At 36.0% G+C, this 19,676-nt stretch overlaps 3 protein-coding genes across 11 annotated transcripts; 2 read left to right on the top strand and 1 right to left on the bottom strand.

Annotated features, from left to right (window-relative positions):
- The first annotated feature begins 6,204 nt into the window (after nucleotides 1–6,204).
- Nucleotides 6,205–7,224, top strand: LOC126598939 (gibberellin-regulated protein 6-like). The gene is made up of 4 exons (XM_050265333.1): nucleotides 6,205–6,372; nucleotides 6,515–6,553; nucleotides 6,647–6,680; nucleotides 6,787–7,224. The coding sequence occupies exons 1-4, from the start codon at nucleotides 6,304–6,306 to the stop codon at nucleotides 6,966–6,968; spliced, it is 324 nt and encodes a 107-aa protein (XP_050121290.1). The 5' UTR covers nucleotides 6,205–6,303; the 3' UTR covers nucleotides 6,969–7,224.
- A 1,907-nt stretch (nucleotides 7,225–9,131) lies between these two features.
- On the top strand, nucleotides 9,132–12,189 carry LOC126598916 (probable arabinosyltransferase ARAD1). Of its 6 annotated transcripts, none has more exons than XM_050265293.1 (4): nucleotides 9,132–9,333; nucleotides 9,537–9,627; nucleotides 9,806–10,838; nucleotides 11,418–12,189. In XM_050265293.1, exons 3-4 carry the CDS (start codon nucleotides 9,870–9,872, stop codon nucleotides 11,958–11,960), a joined length of 1,512 nt encoding a protein of 503 aa, XP_050121250.1. In that variant the 5' UTR covers nucleotides 9,132–9,333; nucleotides 9,537–9,627; nucleotides 9,806–9,869; the 3' UTR covers nucleotides 11,961–12,189. The 6 variants fall into 6 exon arrangements, with proteins under 6 accessions (XP_050121250.1, XP_050121251.1, XP_050121252.1 ...); XM_050265294.1 differs by having other exon boundaries at nucleotides 9,537–9,593; XM_050265295.1 differs by having other exon boundaries at nucleotides 9,132–9,310; nucleotides 9,515–9,593.
- Nucleotides 12,190–14,534: 2,345 nt separating this feature from the next.
- On the bottom strand, nucleotides 14,535–18,438 carry LOC126598928 (uncharacterized). 4 transcript variants are annotated; one of them, XM_050265311.1, is made up of 9 exons: nucleotides 18,277–18,438; nucleotides 18,094–18,181; nucleotides 17,243–17,532; nucleotides 16,696–16,767; nucleotides 16,239–16,306; nucleotides 15,830–15,986; nucleotides 15,379–15,462; nucleotides 15,207–15,296; nucleotides 14,535–14,950 (listed from the first exon to the last, which is right to left on the bottom strand). In XM_050265311.1, exons 3-9 carry the CDS (start codon nucleotides 17,510–17,512, stop codon nucleotides 14,828–14,830), a joined length of 864 nt encoding a protein of 287 aa, XP_050121268.1. In that variant the 5' UTR covers nucleotides 17,513–17,532; nucleotides 18,094–18,181; nucleotides 18,277–18,438; the 3' UTR covers nucleotides 14,535–14,827. The 4 variants fall into 4 exon arrangements, with proteins under 4 accessions (XP_050121268.1, XP_050121271.1, XP_050121270.1 ...); XM_050265314.1 differs by having other exon boundaries at nucleotides 17,976–18,181; XM_050265313.1 differs by lacking the exon at nucleotides 18,094–18,181 and having other exon boundaries at nucleotides 18,277–18,423.
- Between the last annotated feature and the right edge of the window lie 1,238 nt (nucleotides 18,439–19,676).

Here is a 19,676-nt window from a genome sequence, read left to right on the forward strand (position 1 = left end):
CATGTTCTTGAGATATGGTTATAGCTTCAGAAACTAATACATCATGCTTTGATTAAGTTTGAATCTTTTATTTCCTATAAGATTATTCATGGTTCCGGTTTTATTCTTTGTTTGCCTTTGAATTTCTTTGAGAATTTATCGAAATGAAACTACCATAGTTCAACTATATTGAACTTGTTGGCATAATACAGCAACATTAGGATAAAATATACATCAAAACCAGAGGGGAAAGATGGGGGGACTTCACCAGTTTCCTACCAATATATTGAGTGAAACAAGGATGATTTTTCTTCTTCTAAGGATAGGCGTATCATAATAGTCAATCTCCTACATCATCAACAGTTTTAATCATTTTTAGCTCCAGGACACTGATCATTTTCCTTTTAACGTGAATATGTTATAACTTCTTAAAGGCCCACACATCCAATCATGTTAGCAGCACATCCTATAACCTATTTAATATTGGTTCAACAAAGCTAAGCTTAAAAGAAATTATAATGCTATGGTAAATTGGTACTGTGGAGTGTCCTTCCTCTCTACTTTTTGGTGGCCATCCGCTGGAATTCGTTGGAACCAAATAAAAGAGAATAATGTAAATTAAAAGCAACAGTTTTATTAAATTAGCTAGTGGAAACTACACTTCGTTATCCTTGGAGACATTTGGCCCCTTCTTTATTTTTCTATTCATGTTTGTACCGTTGTATAACTGGCTGTGCACAAGCTTGACAACCTCTATTTTATAACTAATTAGCTAATTAGAAGCTTGCTAGCTCGTGAATAGTAATATTGCATATTTAATTTGTAAGGTTATCTGGATATTCTTGATGGATAAAGTCTTCTTCAACTCAATGTGTTTCGTTTGTAATAACAAATATTATATGATTCTCTCCACCCCTCCAATATTGTGTCCGAATTTAGCATGGATTTGTGAGATCTCGTAGATAATTAGTAGGGAGACTTTAGGGCATGTAAGAAGTTCTGTAAGCTATCGATCAAATGAAGACTTATATTTAGGGCTTTATAATGTGCAAGTTAGATTATATCTCATGCATGGTTGTAAAGAACTCTCCTTGATGAGATTTCTTTGGTTAGAATCTTACTGGTGCGGATATGTGAGAAGCACTCTTAGGCAATTAGTATAAAGAATCTAGGGCAAGCATGGATGCTCTCAATGCCACTATATATCGAACACATGAAGAATTTAGGTTATTAATTTAAGGGCTTCTCACAAATAAGTATGTAACAACTTCACCTTCAACTATACTACTTCAAAAGAAAATAAAACAAATACACACATGACAAGTGGTTAGGTAAGGAGTTTTTTCTCTAATTAATTGGTTTTATAACGGGTTGTGTACAAACAACAAAAAGGTTACTCCTTTGTGATCGAAATGTCACGGGTTCGAGTCATGAAAATAGCCTCTTTGCAAAGCAAAGATAAGGTTGAGAAGGATAGACGTTCGCCCCTTCATCTTCGAAAAACGGGAAGCCTTATTGGTTTGGGATCACCCTTTTTGTGTTATTCTAATTACTATTATAATAAGGAATCGATATTAAACATGTGTATCATCAACAAACAAAAGAGCAAGTTAGATTATAGCTTATGCATGGTTGTAAAGAACTCTCCTTGATTAGATTACTTTGGCTAGAATATATTATTGAGTACTTGTAGTGCTAGTACATTAAATCTCAACCGCGTCACACGAATGAATATAGCATTATATCTTTTCACTCAGTCCAGCAGCAGAATCATGACTGCAATAGTGCTGATTAGATGTGGGTTGAGTCATGTCTGGTGTAATATTCCAGTATGATCAGTAGGTATCAAGCAATACAAAGCTTAGCTCGAACCAATATATTTATCAGGCTCTTTATTTAAAGGGATTTCTAATTTTTTCAAAAAATAGGGATTAGTTGTAGGAATCACTTTATATTGAACTTCAACGATTCGAACCGTTTATTTTTTTAAGCCTAACTAGTGTCCATTATAAAAAAAATAATTGGGGATCCATTTAAAGACATCCTCTACGTACACACACACACACACACACATATATATATATATCAAAGAACACTGCAGGGCACCTCAGACCAAGCTCTCCCACAGTATAGTAAATTATAAGACAAGTGCCAATAGTTTAGTATATTGCACTCTCTAATCTGTTTTATAAGCCTAATGCTTGTTTATGGTTGATTATAATCGAGACGATTGACATGCGTATAAATGTCCAAATCATAGAGATTGTTATTTGGCGCTCCAAATTAGATAGTCATTCTTCATTCTTCTCCAAACGCAATTTCTCTTGTATATTTATAAAAGAGGAGTTCGTGCCGTATGAACATTTTAAAGTACCCAATAACAACTCTCAAATTGTAAACAGCATCGTATATGTACGGATCTCATATGAATACGTACAGCTACACAAGAGTAGTATAAAATCAATAATTAAGCAATATTCTCAACATATGCATTACTTGATTTGGGATTTGTTGCTTCAAGCCAATGCATATGGCTAGGCAATACAAGCATGCTGTCGTTTCCCAGTGGCACTGGCAACAAAAGAATCAAAAGCTATACCAATATTTTTGTCCAATACTGGCCGGTGGCATGGCTCCACACTTAATATAGAACAATATTGGTTACTCAAAGATGAGTAAGAACTCTTGCTCAAAACTCTTAGTGTTTTACTCAAAGATGAGGAAGAACTTTTACTCAAAACTCTTAGTGTTTTAATTAGAACCGTTCATATTATAAATTACACTGTAAAAATCATCTCTACAAAAAATGAATTAAAACTAAGGTTGTTTAGTCAATCTATTGTAACAAATACATAGACGGTCCGTAATGCTCTTACCAATACCGTTCATTTGTTTTTAAACAGTTTGATGACTAAACGACTTTAGTTTTAATTGATTTTTTGTAGAGGCGATCTTTATAGGGTAATTTATAATATGAACGGTTCTGATTATAAACATGAAGTTCTATAAATTGACAACGAACAATTTTGAAAAAAAAGAAGAATATATTTTACATAGCAATGAAAAATGATTTATACGAGTGCTGAGGGAGACTCAATTGTTGTATGAAGACTCGCTTCCCTACGGCTCTAGTGGGTTTTCCTTAACCAAGCCATTGCCTATGAGTCATTGACTCATTTATTCAACACATATCACATGACTTTGAGTTATTGTGTTATATTATTATGTTTATATCGATTTATGTGTTGATAAAATGATGAGTTGAGATGAACAAATGGATAAAAAAAAATAGTAACCTGAACACAAGTAGATTGCCAGCCTAAGATCTAAGTTCAAACTTATTAAAAATTGAAAGTCATTTCATGAGGAATTCCCACATGTAACCGTGGAGACGCCCATTACTTTTTAATACTTGTCCTGTGACTTGGTCAAATTTATAAGGTCCTGTGACTTGGTCAAATTTATAAGGCCATCTCCAGTAAAAAGAGTTAAAGCTCCAAAAGTAAAAAAATGGTCAGAATAGTCTCATAACCCATCTCTAATGAATGATTAGGCTATAATTTAAGGGAGTTCACTAATCCATGTTTCGGCCTAAAAGGCATCGGGCTGGCCAAGCTTGGCCCTCCACCCAGCCTGTTTTCTATGGCCCATTAGTAGAGCTGCATATACACATTCAATTCCAACAACAGGGAAAGGCAACTGCTAGTTGATGTTAGCTACCTGCTAAATTTTTTTTACGTGGAATTCAAAAAAAAAACATCTAATTTTTTTCTTTAAGTACTTATCCTATTTCTCACATCTTCTTCACCCTTACATACTATCTTACCTTTTAATCCAATTTTTCATATTCTATTCACCTGAAAGTCTCAAACATTATTTTCATAAACACACCTCTCTTACCTCTTCCAATTATTTAAATTTACATTTTTCAATTTTTTTAAATGGTCACTTCCAAATAATTATTGAGATTACATAAAGATAAGAAATTTGGAGACTTACCCATTTAGGGACACGTGACACTAAAAAATCATGTCTAAACAATCTTATTTTAATATGGTATTTTTAACTAAATTAACCAATAAATTTAAAAAGTAAACTTAAAACTAATAAATTACTTAGAAAGCTATGCTTAGCTATTTTGGTTGAAAATGATATATGAATATGGTCGAACACTGTTCATTTAAAGTAACTTCTTGTATAACTATAATTCTGAACATAACTATATTTAGCTCCTTTATCTAGAGATGACCTAAAACACCTGGTTGAGAGAGATAGAGGGACACCAAAGTTGTACCTGAAAAGTGACATCTGACCAGACCCATAAACTACATTCATGTCATTTTGGGAGTGGGTGATCAAAAACAAAAGACATGAAGCTGTAGGTCAGGTAATATATATGGGTTGCTAGATTTTGGATTTAGCAAGAGAAAGGGCAAATGATAGGGGAGTCTCATGGTAGGGATGCTATGTCCACAAATCCAGTGGGGCCATACTTGGGCTCAACTTATGACGGCCCCCTGCAAAAGGGTTACTTCATTTTTTAGGCCCAATCCCATGCTCTCATAGGCCCACCCCATTTTTGGAGCCCAGTGAAAAAAAAAGAGAGCCTTTCATTCACTCCAGCCCTCTCATGGGAAAAGACACAAATAGACAGCAAAGGATGGGATTCCGGATGTCCATTATTTACGGCACACGACATGTACTCCTGTCGTTTTGGCTTTTTAGTCATGTGCTCGGTTCAGAAAAGGTCACATGCTCACATGGCTCTCGATATCAAACTCCTCCCGTCGGCCGGTCCCACTGTTTCAATTATTGGGGTCCCATTATTTTTGCATCCTACACTTCGGCACACCATAGTTTCTTGACACCCAACCCTAAGATCTTGCCACGTCATCTATGTTGCATCAATTCTTCATTCTCTAGGTGAAGAAAATTTTTATTGTAACGAGAACATGAGTGGTACGCCATGTGTTTTTATGCAAGTGGTGAGAAATTTTATTTTTTAAGTTAATAACTTTTTAACGCATATATCCCACCATTTGTATAGTAACATGTGGTATACCACCTTGTGTGCAGTTCACACTGAAAAATCTCTCCTCTAGGTGAGGGGAGCCCATTTCCCACTAATATGAAAGTATTTTTACTATACAATACGATTAATCAGAACTGTTCATTCTTTTTATCAACAAAAGATCTTTTGTAGAATAGTTTATTCGATTTGAAAACTTGCTAATCATGATTCGTGTCTAACAAATTTAGAATCCTGATATCCAGTAACATTCTCATGATGAACTTTCATATTTGAATCAGCGACAAAATATTCAATTAAAATGAATAAAAGTTAACAGAATTTACCTGAGAATATTCCTTAGATTCTAAAGCGAGTCGGGTCCAATGAATTTGGATTCGGTTGCCAGAAACAAATTCTAATTCTAATTCGACTTGTTCGACCCAGCTTTAGAATCTAAAAGAAATATTTTCAGGTATATTTTGTTAACTTTAAAGATGGATGATGAGGTCCGCAAGTTAAATGATTTTTTATAAATAATTTCTAAATAAAAAAAAGTTATAATTATAATTTGATAAATGTGATGGAAGCCGTGTGTTGATAGGACTGCGGTGTATGATAGTGTAGTGTGTGGGTTCACGTAGGATCCACATTTTTTTAGGTATTTTATAATTTATTTGTTAGTAAAATTGATTGATATGCTTATAAATGATGAATCTTTAAGATCTAATTGCCCGACTTGCTCGGTTTTTGTGGACCTGCACGTAACGACCTTCCCATGTTACTACAAATCAACTGAAAAAGGTGCCACATCTGTGGAATTACAGTTAAGCCCTTCCAAATACTATCCATAATATCGCATGCACCACACTCCTCTGTTTATCTCCGTTTCTTGATCTTCTTCAATATATTTGATTCAAAGCAAAAAATGTACCTTTATATGCAGAAAAATGAAACGAAGATGAGCGAAAATCATTTCTAAGGTGAAAACGAGACTGTTCAGCAATGCACAAACTTGGCTAAAAAAAATAAGGTAACAGTTGAATATCTCCGACTACCAAACACATTTTACGCTTTATCTCTATATCTAGAAAATGAAAAATCGTTCTCTTCGCTAACGTGGACAATTTCGGAATATAATTTACACAATAAGGCAGTATTCAATCATGGCATCTGCCCTTCCCCCTCCAAAGATATTTATATATATATATAGCTAACCTAACACTCACTCTTGCATTCTAAATCAAGCCCCACACAGAAACGAGCCCTCTTCTGCATCTTCCTTCCTTCCTTCCTTCCTTCCTTCCAAAGAGGCAATGGCAATGGCTAAGCTTGTCTGCTTTCTGCTGCTAGCACTCCTTGGGATTTCCATGGCTGCAACCCAGGTGAGTAGTCCCTCTCCTACCCCTAAACCAACACTTTTTTTTCATTTTACCCTTGCTTAAGTACACTATTTCTTGTTTACCAAAAAAAAAAGGTACACTATTTCTTGATCATTTTCTATATTTTCTTTTTACATGTTTGTAGGTTATGGCAAAAGAACAAGCCCGGAATCAATTGGACAGTGTAAGTAATTTATAAATAAATGCAATATTATTTGAATATTATGGCTAAAACTGGCATTTTCTAATAAAATGTAATTTTGATATTCTTTTCCAGGGAGGATATGGTCCTGGGAGTCTCAAGAGCTACCGTAAGTAACATCTATCGTTTTATTTTGAATATTTTTCTTCATAAATTAGGTTAGTTTAGTAATATTTTATCGAAATATTGACAATTTTTTTGCGTGGAATTACCAGAATGCCCATCACAATGCACAAGGAGATGTAGCCAGACACAATACCACAAGCCATGCATGTTCTTCTGCCAGAAATGCTGTGCCAAGTGCCTCTGCGTTCCTCCTGGCTTCTACGGCAACAAAGCTGTGTGCCCTTGCTACAACAACTGGAAGACCCAGCAAGGAGGACCAAAATGCCCTTGATCAACACTTCTGCTTAATCCATTTTTACCAAAATAATCAAAGATTTAAGTACCCAATTTCATAAGTATTAATTTGGAAATTGTGATCTTCTTCTCTGTAAGGGTCATAGGTTCAGTGACCTGGAAATGTTAGTTTAATTGCAGTAGTCCATTGCTCCTTTGAGAATTGGGATATTGGTTGTTAAACACCCTCTCCAAATGTGAGCGTTGACAGATAAATTTAAGGTTTATTATGTTAATCAAATGAGATTATTTCATCTTCTTTCTCTGCCACAACTGCCGATTTGCAATGCAGTCCATGGCCAAAAAGTCGGTTGAGAAATAAAAATATAAAAAATAAAAGAGTCTGGTTATTCTCATCCCAGTATTTTATTTTTTCATCCACTTTTTAATGAAATTTCTAATTACAAGCTTTCTCATTTGTTAATCAATAAGGACCTTAAAAGATATATAATAATGATAAGTTGAGTGTGAAAGGTAACAGGAACCTAAACTCACATTGGGTTGTGAAAGGAATGCAAAATATGTAAGCCAAATTCGCAAAAAAGACAAGGATGAGGATATAAGGAATTTTGGAACGAAAAGATGTGGATGCCCCCTTTCCAATTAAAAGTAAGCACTAGCAACTGATGATGATTAGATTTTGATGGTAATTATTAGAGTGCATAATCACACACAACAGAGCATTTTGAGGGTCATTTATTTGCTGATAAATTATCGTCGAGGAGACTTTGCTTTTGAAATTTCAATTTTTTTAGTAATAATATTAGGTGGGGAAACAGCATGTTAGAGGGTACTTCAGAAATAATAGTGAGTGGATAAATAACATTTCAATTTATTAACTTTTTATGTGGGTAGAGAAATAGGATATTGAGGTAAGTCTAGTAGTTCTCAAAATAAAATAAAATTTTGTAAGTTGCACTAAGGGTACATGATTAAAAGTGTGTACGTAAGTTGCACATAATGACTGCGATTGAGAAAGATGTCTTGTATACACTCACGTATGCGGAAAAGCTAGTATGATATAATTGCACAAAATTCTCAGTCCTTACTTAGGAATTTTTTAATGGAAGACTACCTACTAAATAAGAAATCGGCTCTGTTATTGCGACTCTTAAGTCTTTAAGTGGGTTGTTCAAGAGTTGAAGTTTGGCTAATCCCAACACTTTCCTCCTCTAATTCAAAATGACATTACCCTTTGAATCTTTGATAATTTTAATATTGAAAAAAAAAAATTTAAATTACTCGATAAACGATATTTTTCTTACCACGCACGCAAATTTTCTTTTATGGTTCCAAAGATTTTCAATACTTTTCTTACTGCGCACACAAAAAATTTAAGAAACCCAACAATCGTATTTAAAAAAATATTTATGACCTCAATAAATAGTAAGACCATTTTTCACTGACTAATGGTTCGTTTGGTTGTGCTTTTAAAATAACTGAAATCGTTTTTAGATAAAATATTTTTGGTTCCTAAAGCACTTGAAGTGCTTTCTACAAGAAACACCAGTTATGTGATTCTTCCAGTGCTTTTTCAGAATTTATTTGTATTTTTATTAAGAATTTGTTTTAAAAATATTTTCTTTAAAAACGCTTTTAATCATTTTAAAAGCACATCCAAACGAACTTTAAATATACTTTTTATAACCTTTAGTTACAAAATTGGCCCAAAGAAAAAAGCTTATTTTGGTCGTAGCTTCAGCTTGCATTGGAACGACTAAAATGACTCGTCTGTAGTTTTGGCACTGTGCAACGTCGGTGAAAGCAATTAAATGAAAATTGGTAATAATTAATTGTAATTTCCGTCGGTCAACAATTTCACACGCCATCTCAAGAAATTTGATCCCCTATTTCTCGCAATGTTTTCTGACCAAAAACAAAGGCCATTTTTTCGCAGTTTTTTTTGTTTAGACACGCGAAAGTTTTACATGTAACAAGTTCACGTTTACCGTAATATTCCCATCAAATAATATAATGATCTCATTTGTATTCACTGCTCACAACAAAAGTAAATTTATTTCATATAAGTTGTTCGTCGACAACACTGATAACATGAGGACGAGCACACCATAGCAGAACTCAAGATTCAAAATTCCCACGAGAAATGTTTCATAAAGTCAAGAGCATTCTGTTCTCCTCGTGAACAAACAAAAAGATTAGTATAAAAATGTTATTTTCATGATTTTTCAAATGCCACAGCTCACCAGAGAGGTTTAGAAATAATAATAAAATATTCATGAACTTTGTTCAAAGGTCCCTTTCTATGTTTTAGAATAGCTTCCTCCTCCAAGCTTGGTCCCTTTTGCAAAAGTCTGAAATTATATATCTGCATGCCATGGAGTTTCAGAATCCCAGTTCATCAGGTGCAGTCTTTTTTCTATTTCTAATCGACCCATTTCATCGAATCATACTTCTGTAAAAACCCAGTTGAGAAAGTTGAGAAATTTTATAAATTTTAATCCTTTCATGCTTTTCTGTTCTTTTTTTTTTTGCTGCAGTTTTAGCTGAACTGCTCAAGAATCCAAATAATGCAGTATGCTTAAGTATTTATTCACTGTGTGTGCAGATTTATCACTCTCTCAGTTGCTCTGGCTATGATTTTAAGAGAGACAGAGAGATTATGGTATTTTTTTCAGAATTTCAAGGTTTTATGTGTAGTAAGTTCACAGAATATAGAGATTTATTTTCCATGAATTGAATCTTGATGGTTGTTGTTTTTAGAAATTTTAGCGATTTTTGTGGCAATTGAGCTGCTTTGTTAAGAATCTGAACCGAAAGGCATTGAGTTTTTAGGAGAGTAGCATTGATTGCATTCCTTTTTTGTTTTTTTTGCAGTTGCAGTTGTTATCTTGTTCAATTTGCAAAACTCAGTAGAGTTTGGTTGCCTGAAATTTCATAAATGTTGGAAAAGAGTAGGATTCCATCGAAGTTTTTTTTCTACTTGATAACGATTTCGGTGTTCCTTTTAATCTCTTCTTCTGTCTTCCTACTTCAGTTTAGCAATACTTCTTTTGCACCCACAGTGTTTAAGCTTGTTGTTCTTAATGGCACATACTTTGAGCCCCTCGTAAAAAGTAGGGACAAAAACCTTCCTTCCTTCTCTTCTGAGGTTCCCCGAGTTGATGCTAAAGGATCCACAAAAAGATGTGAATTGGGATGTCAAGTTTCCAATTCAAGCAAGAAGTTGGGATTTTTAGAAAAAAAGAAAATGGTTGCTTGTGACTCGACGCAGGCTCTCTTGAGGGTGTTTATGTATGAGTTGCCTCCTGAGTTTCACTTTGGGTTATTGGGTTGGAAGGGTAAGGAGAATCAAACATGGCCAAATGTCAAAAACCTGAGTCTCATTCCGGCTTACCCAGGTGGCCTGAATTTACAGCACAGTATCGAATATTGGCTCACCCTTGATCTTCTATCATCAAGTATCCCAACTGTGGTTAGACCGTCCACGGTAGTCAGGGTGCACAATTCAAGTCAAGCAGATGTTATTTTTGTCCCATTCTTTGCATCTCTGAGTTACAACAGGCATTCTAAGCTTCGTGGAAATGAGGAAGTAAGTGTGAACAAGAAGTTGCAGGGCAAGTTGGTGCAGTATTTGATGGGTCGGGATGAATGGAAAAGAAAGGGTGGGAAGGATCATTTACTAGTTGCTCACCATCCAAATAGCATGTTAGATGCAAGAAAGAAGTTGGGCTCTGCCATGTTTGTGCTTGCGGATTTTGGAAGATACTCGGCTGAAATAGCAAATCTTGAGAAGGACATAATTGCTCCTTACAGACATTTGGTAATGACCGTTCAAAGCAGCAAATCACCCTCATTCAACGAGCGTCCTATACTATTATATTTCCGAGGAGCAATATACAGGAAAGATGTATGTTTTTACTTCACTTACCTCTTGTCATGACATAAACAGCATTTTAATTACGTTGTATTTGGTTTAAATAGAATGATAAGGGTGCTAAATACATGACAAAATTTGTTTCGATGAGCTCATATTACTCTGAGTTTGATCTCAGAATGAATTATCTGGCAATTAGGAAATTCTTAATAGGAATGTCTCATTAGCTTTATATTTTCAAAGCTCGGTGACAACTTGAAATAGGTGAGCAGATAGTTTACTGTCATTATGATGGCAGTTTAATGCATAAACTACTCCCCAGCGTAGGGCAGTCTCCACAACGGATTGCTAACTTTATATAGTATGGCAATGCATCCTGATTCCATTGAAGCATACAAAGTGTTTGTATCATGATTGACGTGATCTATTTCATGACCCTACTTCATCTATTCTGATTTCCGAAGCACTTTTGTCATTACTTCTGGCTCTTTGTTTATGTTACCCACAAGCTGGTTGCTTTCATTTACATCATTCACTACATTGTTTTAGCACTAATCAGTTTTATAATTGCTAATATCTTACGTATGGTATTGTTACTTTAAACTAAACCAGGGAGGAATGGTACGGAAGAAATTGTATTATCTTCTTAAAGATGAGAAAGATGTAAACTTCACTTTTGGTAGCGTTCAAGGACATGGTATTAACAAGGCAAGCCAAGGAATGGCCTCATCAAAGTTTTGCCTGAATCTTGCTGGTGATACCCCTTCCTCAAATCGCCTATTTGATGCCATTGCTAGCCATTGTGTTCCTGTAATAATTAGCGATGAGATTGAGCTACCATTTGAAGATGTCTTAGACTACTCACAGTTTTGCATATTTGTTCGCTCATCTTACACTTGTAAGAAGGGTTACCTACTGAATCTTCTCCGAGGAATCAAGCAAGAAACATGGACCAAGATGTGGGAAAGGTTGAAGGAAGTCGTACATCATTTCGGATATCAGTATCCATCCCAGCCAGGTGATGCAGTTGATATGATTTGGCAGGCAGTTTCTCATAAGAAATCCTCCACACAGTTTAAATTTCACTCCAGACAGTTTAAATTTCACAGGAAGAAGAGATATGACAGGTCAACTTCTGGTATAAGAACGAAATGACACTCACCCATCTGAAAGCGTTTCAAATGTTCAAAATCACTTAAGATCTCTTGACCTTGCACCGGGGAAGCATAAAAAATTTGCCGAAGGTGGAGTACAAGGGAGGTACAGGCTAAGTTGAGAACTTCAGATATGTAAGGAATTTTGTTTTTGACAGTATATATTCGCACACATCGATACTGATTTAGTTGTAGTTACGTAATTTTCAATCCAATTATTCATTTGTGAATATCTTTCAACGAAGAATTAGTTCTATCGTTACAGCTACTATTCGCGAAATTTTGACTGTTTTGATGAAACTAAAACCAAAAAGCAACACTGGAAAAGGCAAAACTATTCACAACACAGAAGTGTAAAAGTCCTTTTCTTTTGTAGGGAAATATCAGAAATGCATGTAATCTGTGAGAGCTAGCATCATCATTCTCTCAAAGTATTCATCTATTGGTTAGGACCTATGTTTATACAATACAGATGATGCTAGCTCGATGATCGGGTTTCAGCTGCACTTCTTCAGCTCAACAAAAAAACTTTCGACTAAAAAACATACGAAAACATATAATTCAAACAAAAGAGGATGCCCGCCACCCCGTTGAAACATTTTTGTATTAGTTACAGCCACACCAGCTTCTTCTTCTGCCTGCAATGCTCTGTTTTCGGTATCTTCTCCCCATAGCAAACTGCATCAGCATGTTGTCAACATCTGTTGTGAATGGGGTCAGATCCTCTTCCAACTTTTCTTTTGTTTGATTGATTCGCATTGAATGTCATCGCGGGTGCAGGTGCCAAACTCATCTTAGCTTCCATGTCCTCTACAGCAACAGCCTTAAAAAGATGCAAGCTTTTAAGAAACGGCAAGTGCCCTTTGTCCCATCTGAGAGCCAAGTCCCTGCTTCTTAAGGCGGAAACCTTTTCGGGTTGAAGAGCTAGAAACCCAATGCAAACAAGAAGAAGAAGAGCCCTTCTGTAAGCCAAAACCGCCATGCTTCTGAAGCTATCTGTGTTTGATAAGATACTGAGGAGTAGTGTTTGTTATGGTTTCAATCCCTGTGAGAAGAAGGCAAGGGAATGTCTTTTATGGGATTTGGAGGACTAAGGGCATAAAGCACAAAGGGAGGCCCCTCAGAAGAAGGGCAGGCAGAACATTTGGGGAATATTTGGATTCACCACAATCATAAGCAGCCTGCCACAGAAGCAATATATAAGGCTGTTTTAGAAGACTCTGACAGGCTTGAATCAAAAGTTAAGTTGGAACACTATCCTTGGGAAGCCAAGTATCTTTCTCTCTATCATTTGCCTTGCTCTTTTTTACCAAACCAAAGACCAGTTTTGTGCCTCTTGAATGCTTTTCCAACATGCCACCTCATCTACCCAATGCTTATGTGTAGAGTTCTTATGGGCTCCTCATCTCTTCAAATATTCAGTCGAGCCGCCTGATCACGTGGATGGTCACCAACATCACAAAAGAACAAAATTCTCTGTATTTTAGGAGAAAATTTTGGGTAAAGACATCTTATCACGTCATCTGTAAGACACCTCTCACACAAAAGTATAGAATGGTTCCACCTGACCCACATTGATCCACCCGTGTCTAAATGCTTTAATAAAACAATCACATCGAAATTTCTATTGTATTTTGATCTCATCTGGTCCCATATCCCACCCTGCCTAAAAATCTTAAACACACCTCACCAATACAGCAGCCAGTTCCATATTTAGATATATTTAGATAACTAATGCAGCAAAAAAACCAACCATAAGTAGAAATGTTGGAGTAATGGTAGGGACTAGAAATCCATCCACCAAAAAGCCAAAAACAAATAACCAAATAAACCAACCAATAGCAAAGCTTGATGCACCAACCACTTGCTTTAAGCTAACAACTTGCTTTAGAATTCCAAGCTCTTCCCTCCATGCACCAAGAAATCCCAGTCTTGGTGTCTTGTGCTGAATGGAGGTCCTTTATGCTTTTTCTTTACCCTCTCTTTAAATCGCTTATCTATGAAAACCATCTTCATTTCTCGTTGCAGGCGTGGGTTAAGTCAGCTAATCAAAGCAGTGTTTTCTATCCTTTGAAACCCAGTTTGAATTTCCTTTTTTTCGAAGATTTGAATAGTTAAGAATATTAGTTCGAACTGGAAATGGAAAGAACAATATTGAAAAGGAGTCTCCGTTCGAGTACAAAATCGATGAGGAGGTGGACTGGTCATGGTCCAAGCAGGACATGAGCTTTGAGAGCTGTATTAAAGTAAAAGAATTTGAATGGAACGTTTGCTTTCCACAATCATCCTTCACCATCACATTTTACTTTTAACAACTACAACGGAAGATGACATGGTTTTCTTGAACAATCACACTTCAAGAAAGCAACGGTGTGTGATGCATCTAAAAGCTTGAAATCCCAAATCATCATATTCCAACCAGATTGGCTTCGACTAGAGCCTTTCCTCCCTTGGTGCCGAGACCAAAGCGAACTAGCCGTTGGCGCAGTCGGGTTATATAACAGCAGGATACCGATACGCAATGCAAGTAAAGTTCGTGTTTGGCCCAAAGAACGCATCCAAAGATGGTTGCAACTACAATCAGTAACACACCTCTTTCAACAGCAGTATACCGTGCAGCATAACTGCCGCGGTGATAACAAAGATTATGTACAAAACACGGGAAATAGATTAGGAAGGAAAGTAGTGAGCTTGTACATAGTATGTAAAATAATTCGACTACAGATACACGACAGTCAGAAAGCTAAAGCCTTCTGATTTTCCTCTTTAACGCTTGTTTATGCTACAGAAACAACACGCTCATGTTTCCAGTTCCAGCGTAATCCTCTTCACCGAAATAGAACATTGCCATAGTTGAAGAACACCAAATCATTGAATTGGCTCCTGATGGGGAGTCACTGCAGGTCCTGGAGCTATTGTGAACTGCAAGCCCCTGCGTTGCCCTGCCTGCAGCATAAATGCAACCTCAGTTGCTGCAAGTGCTGCTGCTTCCTGGAACAACAGTAACATATAAACAAATTAGCATGTAATTAAAAGAACCATGTTAAAATTTGCATTCACGACCAGAAAGCTTCTTTGTCCGGAGACATGATTCCTGCTTTCTTTTTGTGCAGTGGGAAGCATGCCAAAGCCCGTTCAAGCTTCGTTATGTAACCAATCTAAGAAACAATATCTCATCTCACCAAGGATATATAAAAAAAAATGATTATTCTTGGGTTTCTCAAAGACAGCAGAGGCCAGAACTTACCTGTCTTTGCCTTCGACGTTGTAATATGCTGATGGCCCAAGCCATAATGTAGCACGGGAGAAGAAAACCAGCAGCCCGGAGCATGAAAAGCTGTTAACATTTGATCATTTAGTTAGATAGTGCAACGATCTGGAATGATATAAGACACATTCAACATACTTATGCCACTTACAGAAAAAAAAGTGGATGCATCATCATCATCCCCGTCACCATTGGGGAGGGTCAATGCATGCCTCAAGAGGAGAAGAGCCATTAACTGCCGAGAAACCAGAGAGGAGACCAATACAAATTAAATTAAATTCTCTTATTCAACTGAGAGTAGAGCACGTGCTGCGGTTTAAACTGTGAATGTGCATAGCAACAAGTTGCAGGGCCCAGAACAGAACCTGCAACTAGTTACACTAGTTCAGAATGACCATAGAGAAAAGGTGCACTAAGAAAATATAAAAGTTAAAAGATTAGGGATATTTTTTATAGCTGACAAAAGCATCAGCTAGGTTTTCCTCATCGTCTGATAAGATCCACAAAATAAAATCAGAAAGAAAATGCGACGAAAATATTTCATTCCAACATGGGCTACTATAAAGAACCACACATCATTAATGGCGACAACTATGGCTTACAATTAGAGCAACAGAGCGGCAAAAGGCTGCTCCACTAGCATTTGTGTCAGAATACTCATCATATTCGGCCTCTAGAAAGTGACGTTCAGCCGCTGCCATTGCTAATAGTCGAGGATCACGCAAATCCAAAGGGGTACCAGAGATTGTCCAACCATCACTGTCAGACGGATCCAAGAAGCAAAACAACAAATCAAAACAGATGCGAGTCTTAGATAAAGCTGTATGTTGTATTGACCTCAAGAAAATGGTAATGCAGAGAGACAGGCAAAGCTAAAGTGCCCAAGATATAAAAACAAGCAAAGTCCTCATCACATCTAGCCAAATGCTAATTTGCAAAAACGATAGATAAAACGGAATAAAAAATCCTTACAACATGAACAAGGTTAGTATATGTAAATTCTAAACTTGCCTGATGTCAATTGTGGTATCTTCAGACTGAGGAGGAGGTGGTGGGGCAGTATAATCAGGTTGGTATGACTACATCAGAGAAACTTTTCATAAAAACCCACTCAATGACTTGCAACTCATGAATGGAAAAAATTCATAATAACCAATTGTAATGACCAAGAGGTTACCAGCAAATGCTCACATGACTTTAATATATTACACGGATGCATCATCGTGGTTTATTGATAAAAACCAAATATCTTCTCATAATACAACATTATATTTCGTCCTTTCCAGAAAAGAAAAGGCAAGACTATTGACTAAGATAGCTTCAAACTAAGTGAAGTTGCTTACTTATATGAACATAAGCAACATCCCTGAAAAGTATAAATCTCGAACATAGAACTGAACGGAACAGATTCTCTACTTAAAATCATAAAAAATTACAATTGCAGATGGTAAGGATTCTAGAAATTTACCTGATGACAAATTTCACAAATTATATCTCCCTTCTCATTGCACCATCGCTGGACACATTTCCTATGAGCGAACTGAATGGAGAAACGAAAGAAAGAAATCACTGGCATTGGTTATCAACATATAATATTAGTCTAAGAAGTCACTGAAGTTGGTTAACAAACATAAGACAATGAGCATGATTCGGACGTTAAAACAACTAGTTTGCGATAAAAACTTCATATAGAGCTAAGATCTCTCCATATGGTCAAACCATAAATAAAAGGGATCATCAAAACATTTAATGGTAGGGCTTCATGCCACAAACTGATTTGGGCATATAGCTGACACTAACTGCGGTAGAAAAGAATTTCTGGACAGCACTAACAACAATCCAATTTAAACACTCAAGAGTAACCTACTTCAAGTATTTCTCTATCATAAATCTTGACGCATTTAAGTATTTGGGGTCAATGGAATCAAGAGAGTGATTCCCCTCACCCATAGCCCCCCAAAAAAATCCAAAATTCTAGTTTTTAAAAAAGGATATGTATCAATAAATCAACATACTTTTAAGCTACCGCTGCAAGAACAGGGGACCTCCAAATTTTTAACGCTATCTTCTTCCTGGCAAATGCGACATTCAACCGTCTGAATCAGAGGCTCTTCTTCTTCTTCAGCTATAGCCTTCTCCCCGACCCCCTTAACATCAATGGCACAAGTGGGTAGCTCAGCAGATTGGGAGCTTGAACCCTCTACAGAAGATCCTGGGGTCTCACTCCCTTGCAAGCTTTCAGTTTTTGTGAAGCGGTCAACACACAACACCAGGTGATCACCCATTCGCACTCAAATTAAAACTCCTGCATCCACAACACAGAGAGAAACTTCAATCATTTCAATACAATCTCCTTAAGAATACAATAAGATCCACCACATTGAAAGTTAGGTATGTAGAAAATCACGATGATGGGTTCCATTGATCACAGAAAAAAAAAAAAAAAAAACCTGCATGTGAAGAAATATTTAAGGAATTGGATCTTAAACCACCTTTAAAACAAAAAGGCAGAAAACCAAACGTTAAAGCTTATAACTTTCCCAAACTACCCTGCATTCGAATGCTTTCAGCCGCATGTTCGGATGCTAAGAAGAATATAACATAAAAGCCAAACAAAAAGCAAAGGAAATCAAAAGAATCTAACATTGTATACTAATAAACCGATACAGCACGATCAGTGCTCCATTGGCCCCATCTAATATTCCAACTATAAACTAGGCAATAAGAAAGCCAAGAAAAAAGAATCACCTGCTTTCTCAGATACCAAACAAAAAGCCCCCCACTTGCCGAATCCCTAACCCACCAAAATCCCCAAACTTCCCAAACCCAAAACACTAAATCGCCACTCGAATTTCACAAAACTCACCGATTCGATCCAATCGCCGATGCAAAAAATCACAGCCCAGATCGAAATGCAACAACTTTATGATCCCCAACACCGAAAAATGCAAAATCTACAAAAAAAATGCACTCTGAAAATTCAGAAAACGGAACTTACAAGAAATTTAAACAAATTGGGGGAAAAAGGAGAATCGAAATTCGAAAGCACCTCTGACAAGACCCGGAATTTGAGCTGTGGAAACGCTGAGAAATTCCTCTGTTGTGAAAAAGTCTCTGGCTTTTAACCTTTTCCTTTTCCACGAGAGACAAAAAATTAAAATTTAATTTAATTTAATTTCCAAGGCATCAGGTTTGGGTTCGAGGAGCCTGGGGATGGTAACGTCCATCCAAAGCAAGGGTACAATCCTCTGTGGGTTCCGTACCAAATGGAGGGTTTTAGGTAAATCGGTGCCGTTGAGTTAGACAAGATTGTGACTTGGAAGGTCCAGCTGTACTTCGTTCCTTCCCCTGCTGGCGGGTCCGCGGATTTAGCGCTTGTTTTAATAGTAAACGAATAGGACAATGCCATGTCATGAAAGGAAATATATATAAACGAGTTCTGTTTTGTTTTTGTTTTTTTTTTCTGTTGTTTTCTTTTTTTGTTGGATAATTTTCTTCTTTTAATTTTTTTTGTCAAACTTCTTTTTTAATCATATATACAATTTTGTTAGGCAGATTATTTTTAAAGTAAAAATAATGAAAATGACTTAAAAACTTTGAGTTTTAACGATAAAGACAAAATAAAAGGTATGAATAGTATCAAAATTGACTTTTTAGTGTAAAAATATAGTTTTTCGTTAATGTAAACAGTAACATGAGCTTTTCGTCAAAATTTCCTATTTTTAAACCCATATAGCAAGTAATCATTTCTAACCTAAAAGGGAATTATTTTTTGCAATATTTTATACAATAACAATTATAAAGTAAGAGAATTGTGGTTGAGTTAAGGCTTGCTTAGATATACTTTTAAAATGTTGAAAACGCTTTTAGAAAAAATGTTTTTGGGTTCCAAAAGCATTTAAAGTGCTTTCTGTAAAAAGCACCAATATGTGCTTCTTTCGGGAAGCACTTTAAGTGCTTTTCCAGGATTTACTTGTATTTTTACAAAGAATTAGTTCCAAAAACATTTTCACCAAAAACGCTTTCAGTTATTTTAAAAATAGATCCAAACGAGTTCTTAAACTTTCATCATTGTCGGCAATCATGTTGCAGGATTTGTAATTTTTTACATAAATTCATATGGTAGCAGCTAATAATTAAGTGACACGCATAAGTTCTTTCAGCTCAAAATTATGGTATGACTTAAAGCTAGTAATGAGAATAATCAATCTTCCCTTAAACTTGTTGTTACAAAAAAAAAAAAAAAAAAAGCATTCATCATTGTGCCTAAGTCTCGAATTAGGATTCCTTCTTCTTTTTAATAAAAATGATAAAGCAATTTTGAATTTTTCATGATGACTTGCGAAATTGAATATTTGAAATACAAGTGGAACCCCATTGATCGGTTCATGTACATATGAGTTGAATTTATGAATATATGAGTTTTTTTTTGTTGTTGTAAAGAAATCA

The sequence above is a fragment of the Malus sylvestris genome, chromosome 14 (genome assembly GCF_916048215.2).
Source record: "Malus sylvestris chromosome 14, drMalSylv7.2, whole genome shotgun sequence".
In the NCBI taxonomy this organism is placed as follows: Eukaryota; Viridiplantae; Streptophyta; class Magnoliopsida; order Rosales; family Rosaceae; genus Malus; species Malus sylvestris.